Source organism: Lycium barbarum, chromosome 4 (assembly GCF_019175385.1).
Source record: "Lycium barbarum isolate Lr01 chromosome 4, ASM1917538v2, whole genome shotgun sequence".
In the NCBI taxonomy this organism is placed as follows: Eukaryota; Viridiplantae; Streptophyta; class Magnoliopsida; order Solanales; family Solanaceae; genus Lycium; species Lycium barbarum.
In genome coordinates, this window is record NC_083340.1 from 135,644,821 (window position 1) to 135,658,105 (window position 13,285).

The 13,285-nt window shown below is 37.5% G+C and overlaps 1 protein-coding gene and 1 pseudogene across 1 annotated transcript; one reads left to right on the forward strand and one right to left on the reverse strand.

Moving 5' to 3' along the window:
- Positions 1–6,503: 6,503 nt before the first annotated feature.
- LOC132638654 (L-type lectin-domain containing receptor kinase VII.1-like) lies at positions 6,504–8,555 on the forward strand. The gene has a single exon (XM_060355463.1). It carries the CDS (start codon positions 6,504–6,506, stop codon positions 8,532–8,534), a length of 2,031 nt encoding a protein of 676 aa, XP_060211446.1. The 3' UTR covers positions 8,535–8,555.
- Positions 8,556–9,921: 1,366 nt separating this feature from the next.
- On the reverse strand, positions 9,922–12,805 carry LOC132636603 (plasma membrane ATPase 1-like; annotated as a pseudogene).
- Positions 12,806–13,285: the final 480 nt, after the last annotated feature.

Consider the following 13,285-nt stretch of genomic DNA (forward strand, 5'->3'; position numbering starts at 1 on the left):
AAAAAGAGGTTTATATGGAATTGCCTCAGGGTTTCCAGAGGCAGGGGGAGTATATCTGCAAGCTAACCAAGTCACTCTATGGTTTGAAACAAGCATCAAGGCAATGGAACCTTAAACTCACAGAGGCACTACTTCATGCTGGCTATTCTCAGAGTGCTTATGATCATTCATTATTTACCAAGAAGGAAGGGGCAGACATTGCAATCATCCTAGTGTATGTGGATGATTTACTCATAACTGGGAATAGAAGCAGACTACTAATGGAGGCAAAGTCATCATTGAACCAAAACTTTAAAATGACGGATCTTGGAGACCTCAAGTATTTTCTTGGCATTGAGGTGCTCAGGTCCAACCAAGGAATCCTGCTAAATCAGAGGAAGTATGCACTTGAACTAATTTCAGATACTGGACTAAGTGGTTCTAAACCAGTCAACACCCCTCTAGAAGTTAATGTGAAGCTAACAATAGTTGACTATGATGAACATGAAGGCAAGACTGATGGCCCTTTGTACCCAGACACTACTGCATATCAAAGGCTTATTAGGAGATTGTTATATCTAACCATTACAAGGCCTGACATTAGCTTCACAGTACAGATGTTGAGCCAATTCATGCAACAACCAAAGTTGTCACATTGGGAAGCTGCCTTGAGGCTGGTCAGATACATCAAAGGGTCACCAGGACTGGGAATTCTGTTGTCAAGCACCTCAACCACACAACTTACAGCTTACTGTGACTCAGATTGGGCATCCTGTCCCAACACAAGAAGATCGGTCACAGGATATGTGATCAAGCTAGGAGATTCATTAATCTCTTGGAAATCCAAGAAACAGCAAACAGTCAGCAGAAGTTCAGAAGAAGCTAAATATAAAAGCATGGTTGGGGCAGTTTCAGAAGTTATTTGGATCATAGGAGTATTGAGGGAGTTAAATGAGGCAGTGGTGACACCTGTGACACTGCACTGTGATAGCAAAGCAGCAATTCAAATTGCTGCTAATCCCATATTTCATGAGAGGACCAACCATATAGACATAGACTGTCATTTTGTTAAAGAAACAATCAAGAGTGGTCTCATTGAGCCTACCTATTTCAACACCAAAGTTCAACTCCCTGACTTGCTTACAAAAGGACTTGGAACTACTCAACACTATCTTCTCTTATCCAAGCTAGGTGTGTTAGATGTCTTCTCACCCTCCAGCTTGAGGGGGAGTATTGAAAGGCAGGAACATGCACGTAGCAGTAATAGTGAGTGTTGACACCCAATTTTGTCCCTCCTTAATCTTATTCACTCGGGCGTCTAAATTTATTGACGAGCTAAATACTTTATTTTTACAATATTTTATTGCCACTACTACTAACATCATTACTTTTATTTTTGGACATTACAAGTATCACTTTGCTACAAATTTTAGATGATTCGTCATCATTTCATTTTTTCGGGTTTGGACTCGTTAAATTAATTACAATACAACATTTTGCAAAATCTTTATTCTTCTACATATTCATTATCTTTACATAATATATATTATACCAGTTATTAAATTGGAAGCCCAAAAATAATTTAATAGCGGAGGAAAGAACAACAATTTTCAGCCAAATTAATGGCCCAAAATACAAATACAATATTATTTCCCTACCCAAATAAACAACCTACATTTTAATACCCAACCCCACATTTTTAACCCAACTAAAATACCAAACGGACCAGCCCATTTTCCATCTTACCCGACCCGGCCCACTACATAAATTAAAACCCTTTAACCCTAATCCCTTTTCTTTTTCTCTTCTCCACTCCCTTCTCCTTCAGCCGCCTCCCTCGATCCCTAATCCCTAACCCTTCTTCTCTTCCGCTTCCTTCTTCTCTCACACCACGTTCTCGCTGCTCCACTTATCCTTGTCTCCCTCACGTGCCTCCACTACACCTCTGACATCCCACTTCCCTCTGTTCCACTCAATTTCACCACGTTACACCCACGCCTCCACTGCTCCGACACCATCACGCCACTGTCACACCACTTCACTTTGTTCCCCACTTCGTCACACCTCCCACTCCTCGTTCCTTTCTTCAACAAGATCTATAAATTATCGGAGGTGGAACCACGGACAAAAAAAAACACAAGCTTTAATCAACAGAGATCAGCCAACGATTATTCTAATTTTTAGTTGGAAACTTTGTTACTTTAATCGACTTCTTCGTGTTCGAGCGTAGATTCGACGCCATCGACACCCCACTTCACTGTACCACAAAAAGGTAAATTCTGCCTCGTCTTAGTTCATTTTTCATTCTAGTAGTTTAGTTTGTTTGGGATTTTTGTGAATCGATTTAGTAGTAATTTCGTGAGTTTAGGCAGTCTATTATGTGAGTGTAATCGAAGAGGTCTTATTGTTAAATAAGTATTGTTTATACGTGTTGAAGTTCTTGTTTCATCCTATCAAGGTGTTTGTAGATAGTGTTAAGAAAATTTCATCATCTGTTAAGTTCATACAAAAAAAATGAAAAGGGTAAAGGGTGGGGGTATAGTCTAAATACTACGTCTTGGATATTCAAGTTGTTTCATTAAGATGACGTTATATTAATTGAAATGAGGCTATTTATTTTTTTTTTGTTTTTTTTTTTTTTGAAAAATCTGGAATTAGTATGTGCATGTTGTTGCTTCAGTTTGGTTAATTGCAGTTTGGCTTATGATTTGTGTAGTGAAATTGTGTCTAAGTCTAGCCAGCACCTGGTGTGTGTTCGTTCTGTTAGAGTTGAAATGATGTTTGCTTCATAACTTTGATTGTGTCTGTATGATCGCGTTATTCAGATTTGATGTTCGGCTGCATATAGATTAGTATAAGTCTATCTAAACCTAAGGTTATGCTCAGTTGGGATTCAGTGGTATACAACATGTTCTGTAAACTGACCAAGACCTGTTCATAAGTTAAGAGAAGTTTGCATAGTCTGTGGCAAACAGCATCTGCCAATATATTTTACATTGCCCGTGACTGTTTGAAAAAAATGATAAATATCCAAGGCATCGTCATATAACTGTTTGCTTATTCGAAATAGTGAAGAACTTGACTCAGCTTCAACTATCGTGTCGATAGACTGTTTTGTGATAAGAGTTTTTTAGAGGGTTGTCGGTATGATATAGCTTGCTGCATTTTTTTTGCTTGTTTGGTTAAGTGGAGCTTATCTGCTTTGAATTGATTACTGCTTGAAGGCATTTTCTATTTACAAAGTATTAAATCATTTGTATTTCCAACATAAAATGCCATTTCTCTATTCCAGTTCCTTATTTCTCCTTGAACATGTTCTGTTTTCTTAAGTCATGGGTTGCAATTGGTGTCATTTAATCTTAGTTGGTGTCGCGGGCTGGTTCTGTTTTGGTTCTGTGTGCATGATTTTCTTTAATTTCAACACTTCAGCATGATCTCCCTTTTGCTTGTTTCTATTTAGCATGACTGATTTCTGTAGAGTGTTAAAGGAGGGCAGGCTCGAGAGATTCAGTCTCATCCCATTTAGATGTATATCAGCTGGTATATTTAGTACATAAGAGGGGTATACCATCTCGTTAGTTAAGCTTGGTGTGGCTGCCTCAAACTATGAAATCTTTCACCATTAATGTGCTGTAGTATCAATATCATAAATTTAGAACATGTTAATAAGGCAGAATGACATTTTCGATTTTAGCTTCAGTATTTTCCGATATATGCTAAGGACTCTGTTGAATTCTGAAAGAATATTTGAGGTTCCCTATTGATAAGAACATGCTAAGTGTATGCTATATGTATATTCATTTGCTTACCTGTTTTATAACATGATATGCATGCTATATGACTTCCCCTTTGACCTGTATGAACAGCCTGTTTAATCTATCATCCTTGGTCATGGAATAATTCAGTTTGCTTTCTCAGTTTTTTTTTCTTTTCTCTGGTTAACAAGCTAGTCTGAAACTTCCAAACAGATATCTATGATGTTTTGACAAGAAGTAGGTGTTTAAATGGATCCAATTCTGTGTGTTTTAAAGTCTGTGTAATTTATCTAAATGTGTTGCATGTCTGCACCTGGTCAGTCCCGCCTATACGCGAAATCATGAAAATAGATTATGTGATACTATAGCATGCTTAATGATTATTTAAGTTGGGACCAGGAGCTATATTTTACATGTTTAACTGTGTTTATTGATCGTATGCTAATTGTTTTTCTTTCGTTTTTATGCATGAACCTCGCGTTACGAGTCTTGGACTCATCCTCCTCCGCACTCAGTATTGTGCTAAAAACCCAATAAAATTCTCCTCTCGAGTCAGCCCATTTGCAGCCGAGGAATCAAAAGGAATTCTGGGCCAAAGCCCACTAACAAAACAGACTGTAGCAGCAGTCCATGAAAAAATGGATTAAACCCATTTAATTTTATTTTGTGCTTCAGCTTTATTTTATGCTTAACTTGTATTGTTTTGACTAACACTTTATCTTACTCTTATTTCTATTTAGCTTAGATGAATTATAAGAGAATTAGCATAGATTGTTTTGGGAATAACGGGTAGTTAATTTAAAGAATACCAATAGTTAATTCCTTAAGATTTCATTCTCTTTTGGTTAGATTATTCATAATATCTACAATATCTACTTTATTAGAATAATAGATTTTCAAATAACATGACTACATATTTGAGTTAGAAGAATCAAGATTCACCCTTACTACTTTAGAAATTTAAAACACTAATGCTAACTCGTTTAAAAAAATAAAAGGTAAACTAACTCAACGAACAACTCTTTCACTTCAGGTTCTTTCCAACACTTAAAGAAAAAATACATATTGAAATACATATTTGTCTAGAATAAATCTTTAAAACTCTTATCAAATAACTCTTTTAAATTTTAGTCATTTTCTCCACATATAAACATTACACGTCCCACTTCTTTGGTTTATTTCTAACAAAGCTCTTTTGTACATTTACTATTTTCTACAAGTATTATTTTAAACAACGCTATTATACTTTCGTCTTAAAACCTTAACCATATTTATAAGTCATATTTCAAAATAGCATTAAAAGTACTCTTTTATACGAATTATTATTATTTTTTTACAAATTCTATTTTTAATGGCATTCTTACATATTTATCTATAACTTTAGCCATACTTACAAAATTACTTTCCTTTTTCCTATAATACTATATTTACATCTAGCCTAATTAATTTTAAGTCCGGTCGGTTAACCATTGTTAATGGGTCTTAAAGGATGCCTAATACCTTCCCTTTAGACTAATTGAACCCTTACCTAGAATCTTAAGTTTCGCAGACCTTAAACAGAGTTAACTTTAAACATAACTTCAATAAACTTTAGGTGTCCTAATTCACCATAAATAATTAGGTGGCGACTCCTTAACACAAACAAAAACAGGAATCTCCAATAGGTCGTACTTCTAATTTAACCCCGGTTAAAATGGGGTATGACAGTGAGGCTCAACTAAAGATTAGTTGGATGGAGGGAAAAACTGTTAGTTAGTTAGTTAGAGTGAGATGGAGGGAAAGTTAGTTAGTTAGTTAATTAGAGAAGAAGTGGAGGTTCGGGTACAGCTGTATACATTTGTATACACTTGAGTGGAACTAGTATCATTGTATATAAGGATCTACTAGATCACATGTTTTGCATGATGAAACAATAATTCCTTCACCATTGCTTCTGCTCGATCACTGCTCTTCTCCAGTGATCAACATGAGTTCATCATGATACAACACACATACAACCATATCGATCACAAGTGTTTGTGTATATAATTCACCACTTTTCAAGTGATATTTATCATAGTAAATTTAAACATTGTGTAAATTAAATTGAAAAATTTAAAACTTCATTGTAATTGGGAATTTAAAAGCTTGCAAACACTAGTAGGTTTTGTGATTTGTTGATTTTTTACAAACTGATGATTTGAGTTCGTTAGGGATATAATTTTGAAGTTGTGGTAAATATTTGAGGCTATTTGATGAAGATTTTGACCCATTTCGGATCGAGATTTGGGAGTTGAAGTTCGTAGAAGACGAATCTCGATTTTTGTATAAGTTTGTATAACAGTGTAAAGTTTGTACTAACACTTCTTATACAACGTTGTTTAAAGTAAATGTATAGTATTGTATACCGGATGTATAAACACTGTTGTGAAATTAAAATTTGATTATGCAAGTGTGAACTAAAAATATGACTACGTGGGTGCAATATATTTTGTTTGGACCATATATTTTTGACGAATTCTCAAATCTATACCACTATATTTTCCTTTTGTCTTCATATTTGCCAGTGCAGAATTTTTTGTTGCAATTTATACGTGGGAACCTTCTTGGTTCCTTGACTTTAGATACAGATCACTAACTTTTTTTTTTTGGTTGAAACAGATCATTAAGAGTTGATTATCTGTCCTGAAAAATCTTTGGCCAAATACTATCTATTTATATTTCCACTTTTTTACTGCTTCCCATAATTCTCTTTGCATGAGAGTTACTTACATGTGCTTCTTTCTCATAATGAAGCAACACCTTAAAGCTCTTCCTCTCTACCTGCTAATAGCCTTATTTTCTAGTATCCAAACAGTTTCAGCAATTGATTTTGTCTTCAATGGCTTTTGTTCATCTGATATATCAGCCACGTATGGGTATGCTGTACGTGCATCTCGAATACTTGATCTTACTTCTTATTCGTCATCAATGGCGACAGCTGTATATCCTTCAAAGATTGCCACAAAGAAAGCCAATTCATCTCATGTTCTTCCCTTTTCAACATCTTTCATTTTTGCGATGGATATAGACAGATACATGCAACAAACACATAGCATGGTTTTCGTGTTTTTGCCACACTTAAGTACTAATACTAATTTATTTTTCATGAACTTCACAAATAATGTGGATCCCAATAACAATGTGTTTGGGGTTGAGTTTGATGTTTTCAAGGATCAACAATTCAATGACATAAATGATAACCATGTTGGAATTGATGTCAATTCTCTTGCATCTGTGTTTGCTCATGAAGCAGGCTATTGGCCTGATAATTACAGTAAGAATAATCATAATGGTAGCCTAAATGAAGAGTCTTTCGAGACTTTAAAGTTGAAAGTTGGAGGAAACTACCAAGTTTGGATCGACTATGCAGATTTCCGCATTAATGTGACTTTAGCACCGGTTGGTATGAAAAGGCCTAAGCAACCTTTGTTGGATTTTCCTTTGAATCTTTCTCAAGTTTTTCAGGATGAGATGTATGTGGGGTTCACAGTTGTATCCACTAGATATCGTAGTCAAGGTCCCAAAATCTTAGCTTGGAGTTTTAGTAACTCGAATTTCTCGATAGGTGATGTTTTGATCACTCATGGTTTGCCTTCAGTATTTGAGCTTTCTAAAGTCCATCCAGTTTATCGATCAAAGGGATTCATTGCATATCGATCGAAGGGATTCATTGCAGGTATGACAATTTCACTCATCTTTCTTGTCGCTTCTATAGCTTCATTGTTTCTAATTAAGAGAAGTAGGATAATGAAAAGGGAAAGAGAGGATATAGAAGATTGGGAACTGGAATATTGGCCACATAGGATTAGTTATCAATTAATAGATGCTGCAACAAAGGGTTTTTCTGATGAAAATGTGATTGGGATGGGAGGTAATGGGAAGGTTTACAAAGGGGTTTTGGCTGGGGGTTCAGAGGTTGCAGTAAAGCGCATTCATGAAAACAGCGAAGGGGAAAGACAATTCTTGGCTGAGATTTCAAGTCTTGGTAGGCTAAAGCACCGAAATTTGGTAGCATTAAGAGGCTGGTGCAGGAAAGGCAGGGGCAGCTTGATTTTGGTTTATGATTATATGGAAAATGGGAGCTTGGATAAAAGACTGTTTGCATGTGATGTGAGAAACATGTTGAGCTTTGAAGACAGAATCAAGATTTTGAAAGATGTGGCATCAGGGGTTCTATACTTGCATGAGGGGTGGGAGGCAAAAGTGTTGCATAGGGACATTAAGGCTAGCAATGTTTTACTTGACAAAGAAATGAATGCAAGAATAGGTGATTTTGGTCTAGCTAGAATGCATGATCATGGTCAAGTGGCTAACGCGACTCGAGTTGTTGGCACGGTGGGTTACCTTGCACCAGAGTTTGTCAAGACTGGCCGTGCCTCCACACAAACTGATGTGTTTAGTTATGGAGTTCTAATATTGGAGGTGATGTGTGGAAGGAGGCCAATAGAGGAAGGCGAGCCCCCTTTAGTGGATTGGCTGTGGGAACTAATGAAACGAGGCGAATTGAGTAACGCCTTTGATAATCAATTAAGGACTGATCATGGATTTGATGAAGAGGAAGCCTTAAGGGTACTGCAATTAGGCATGATATGCGCGAGCCTAGACCCCAAAGCTAGGCCAACCACGAGACAAGTGGTGAAATTCTTTGAAAAGAATCGCGAGGTTGATGGATGTGAAGCTGAGGATATGGATGTTAACCTTAGATCGAATACCCTGTTGTCCAATTGTTGTTCTTCCAAATCTATTTCTTGGATAAATTCTCTGGTGGAGGGTAGATGAGTTTAACACCTACGAATACTACAGGGAGGAATGGTAGGTTTTTGTTCATCACTCAGATTTAATTCTTGTTACCTTCATGTTACTTCCAGGGCCTAGTGTTGAAATGGCAATGCTGCTTCATGAACAATTTTTATAAGATGGCTAAGGAAAAAATGTCGTTGGTTATGAGAAGTACATGTAATATTTTCTGTTTTATACTTTAAGTGAACGTTCGGTATGGTGTATTAGAAGAAACAATCACGGTATAAAAGTTTGTGCTTAGTTATTTAGTTTTGATATTCTTTTTTAATTTGTGCAAGTTAATCCCTGTATAAGTTATTCATCAATTCATGTCTTATATTATACCTAATGCGACATGGGATAACAATACTTGTATTAGCCATACCATAGATAAAGTTCCTAAATAAGACAAAATTGCCTTTCTTGGATCGTTTAGTTTCCTAATAAAGATTTATGTTTTCTGGCCTTTCTTGGATTGTTTATGCGAAATTACGTATATCCTAGACTCTGCAAAACCTTAATCTGAATGATGTTAGCTCTGTTGTCAACAAGTAGTACAAAGCATCTTGAATAATGGAATACAATTTTCTAAGTCATCAAAAAGCTTAAGTAATACTAAAAGAGAATGTTGATAGGGCAGTGTATATGACAACTGAGTAGACTCTTCAAAGTATGGCCCCTTTTATCATGGCCCAAATATCTCACAGGTGGTTGAAAATTCGTTACTCTCAATCTTATCCCTTTAAACTCAAGTTCAAATACTGCTTAGTGGGTTAAAATCGTCCGTTGGACACGCTGAGGGTGTAGTTGTTGCTCAGGACTACCCATGTTCCGGTTGCCTGAGCATATGGTGGCTCATGTAATAGGTAAGTACAGACATTAAGCTTTCACAATATAAGATTTGGTCCGGGGTTAACCTGTCATGCCCGTGGCAAGCACTTGCTAATTTTGGCTACTACATATGCAAATGCACACAAATTTTTCCAAACTAAGGTCATGGAGCCTAATTAATATGCAAAATATGCAAGAATACAAGCTGAAGAGTACAGACATACTACTTGAAATGTAACTTGGATTGTACATATAGCCACCGTCAGGAGTCAAAGTATCGGTTGACCAAATCCGGTACGGATCCCACACCCATGTCGTGTCGACACGGGTGCAGCATCAAAGAGTCGGAGTAACGTAGGGAAAAAGTATCGTTGGTTTTGAGAAATACATGTATTCTTTTCTTTTTATACTTTAAGTGAATGTTTGGAATAAATTACACAGCTAAAATTCAACTTAGAAACACATCGCAAAATCATAGTACTTGATATTCACAAAAAAACACGAACCTTGTAAATTCCAAAATAGATTCTTGTTTCTGTAGTTTACCATTATAACTGGTTATGACCAAACACCAAACACTTGCAAAAAGAACAAAGTAACTAATCATGCAACAAACAAACCCGTTATTCTTTTATTTAAAGATCAGCTAAAATGAAACAAACCTACCTGCAATCAAATTGTGCTTTTCAAAAATCCTTTGCGCGAGTGCTGATTGAAGAACTTGATGCAATAAAGAGAGACGTAAACTACTATGTTGTAGAGCCAGATTACTCCTGCACAACCCCAGCCAATTCCTTCGATTACTATAATGCTCCCATCTCCAAACACAGCAATCATGGTGAAAAACACTGGAAAAAGCACGGCAACCAAACACTTGAAAATCACAACCAGGCAACAAACTCCCAGTCCTCGTGACGAGTATTAGCGCATAACTACTAGTGCTAACTTGAAGGAAAACTGCTGATGCAAGCTGCTTCGCTGTCTTCTCGAGCGGAAAGAAGTTTGTTTCATATGCTCCCCAGAAGAATATGGCTGTTGATAATGCCAAGTAGCAACCAAGGACAATTCCACCGGTCAAAATCTCGGACAGGCTCCAATAAACAGGCAGAGGATATGCTTTGACCTTGTTCAATGGTACTCCCACACTGACCATGTAATTTCCCACCGCGATCATAAGCATCATAAAAGGTGGAAAGTCGAACTTCCAGACCAGAGCCAAAAGAATAAAACCAAGCACGTTATAGATTGCAAATGAAACAGCATATACCATGTAGCTTTTCATTCTTACAGTGATTGATCGACTGGCCAAAACAGCTTCACACACATATGTCAGACCATCATCCATAAGGACAATATCAGCAGCAGCAGCACTGCGAGCCGCTTTAGTTGCTCTACAAGAAGCTATACTGATATCATGCTGATATCAGCCTTCTTTAAAGCAGGAACATCGTCGACACCACCACCAATCATTCCACATATGTGTTTCCGAGACTGCAAGTTCTTTATTATCTCATATTTGTGCTCAGGGAGAACACAGCTAACCAAACCATCAGCCTTCTCTATGAGGCCATCAATTGATAAATCATCAGCAGCAGCAATTGATGTATTGTGTCCCAACAGAGCAGATGAAGGATACATATTTGTTCCCATTCCCAGGCGGCGCCCAATCTCTTTTCCAAATACCAGTTGATCCCTTGTTATCATTTTAACATTCACTCCGTAGTTCAACAATTCCCTGATTGAGCTTGCGCTAGCATCTCTTGGCGGATCAACAAAAGGCAGAACACCGATAAATTGCCATGGACCCCCGGATTTCTCCTTTGTTCCATGTGGAACTTCCTGGTATGCCTCAGTGATTGAATGCAAAACCTTCTCAGCAAACATGTCAATCATAGAACGAACTCTATGTTTTAAATCTGACGGAACTTCCTGGAATGCCTCGGTGATTGATTGCAAACCTTCTCTGCAGACATGTCAATCACAGAGTGAACCCTATGTGATGGAACTTCCTCGGCGATCGAGTGCAATACCTTCTCAGCAAACATGTCGATCGCAGAATGAACTCTATGTTCTATATCTGACGGAAATTCCTGGTATGCCACAGCAATTGAGTGCAAACTCTTCTCAGCAAACTGGTCAATCACAGAATGAACTCTATGTTCTATATCTGACTTGTTATGTGCATAATGATTTAGGATATATTCTGGTCCACCGAGGCTGACCCTGTGCATTTTTCTTTCGCCATCCAAATAAGTATGTGATGTTTGCTTGTCAGTTGGACAGTAAGGAAGAAGTAAGCTTTTTCCAGGCTGGATAGCACATGCCTCCCGTTTACAGGCTCGAGCTGCCATCAGAGCAACGGTATCTTTATCGATATTGTTGGCAAAAACCTCAATAAGGTCTCTTTGAACATCAAGCATGCCTAGTGTTAGGGTCCCCGTCATGTCACTACAAAGTACGTCCATGCAAGCCAAATCGACTAAAGTTGTCATTCTTTTTATACCCAAATATTAAGTAAATAAGCACCGTGTCCCATTATAAGTAAAAGAATGGTTGGCATGCCAACTGGAATTCCACCAATGAGGAGCACGAGAAGATTGTCAATCCCAGAACGGTATGCGCGGTGTTGGATACAGTACATGACAATGATCTCCACAATCATTACCGCTAGAACAAAACAGATGCAGAAGTCTCCAATACCTTTGGAAACACTTCGAAAGCATTTCACTTGGTTGGAACTATCAACAACATGGGCAGCTGCCGCATTCCTATATCTGGTATGAACTCCTGTAGCGATGACTATAGCTTTTATTATTTCTCCTTGTTGACAGGTTGAACCAGAGTAAACACAATCTCCAGGACTTTTTGTTACAGGAAGAGATTCACCTGTCAAATCAGACTGGTCAATTTTCACGACTGGATCAGTAGTACTCTCGAGGATACGAGCATCTGCAGGAACTATGTCTCCCATTTCTATACGGATTATATCCCCCGGAACAAGCTTAGAACAATCTTCATCATACCTTTCTCCACATCCAACACGAAGAACTCTGACCTTTGGTATCTCGACCCGAGCAGCTACATTGCTAGCTATCTCAACCATAAGAGAACTGTTTATTAAGTTATAGAAGTAGCATAATGATACCCAAAAAAAGCTGCCAATCTAGAGGCTTTCCTCCTCCATTTGCCAGAACAATTGCCATGATACCAGCAGCTACCATAGTCTGTGAGAGAGGGTTCCACGAATATCGCAAAGATTTCAAGAATTTGCTCTCCGTCTTCTCCTCCTGCTTGTTGTGCCCATAGAGATCCAACCTCTCTTTCACATCAGTACAAGTAAGACCCTCCTTGTTACATCTCAGATTCTCAAAATCTTGTTCGATTGGTATGTTTTCCAAATCGACGAGATCATAGAGCAGTTTAGGCTTCGTCGTCCCCATTAAGACTCTTGGAAGTACTCAAATTCTTCTCCCTAGTCAAGACACGAGTTTGGGATCAGAAGACGTTAAACTCACAACAAATCAGGATCAGAGCCATTTTCTTTGCATACATGAAACATGTCTCTTATCTTATAGGAAATAAATCACATGACTCAGCAATCGAAATAGGTTCGGAGTGCAAATGCAAATAAAATTACTTGTCCTGTCTAGAGCAAGATATTAGTGCTCTTTTTTTTTTCTTTTACATCAGGCTGAACCTACATATCACTCATCCAGAATTGTTTTCATAAAGATTTGCCAATTTCTTGTACTGTTCTAGTACTAATCCAAATTTAATGACATTCCAATGAAAATATAAAATTACTATGCACGTGCTTATTTTTAATCATATTTGTAACGAGCGACACCTAAGTGAAGCAAAGGTCAAGCATTAAGATACCGTGATCTTTTTACCTATAAAAGTAGCTTAATAGAAGACAA

Coding starts and splice junctions, on each gene's coding strand:
- LOC132638654 (XM_060355463.1), top strand. CDS start 6,504: ATGAAGCAACACCTTAAAGCTCTTCCTCTCTACCTGCTAATAGCCTTA.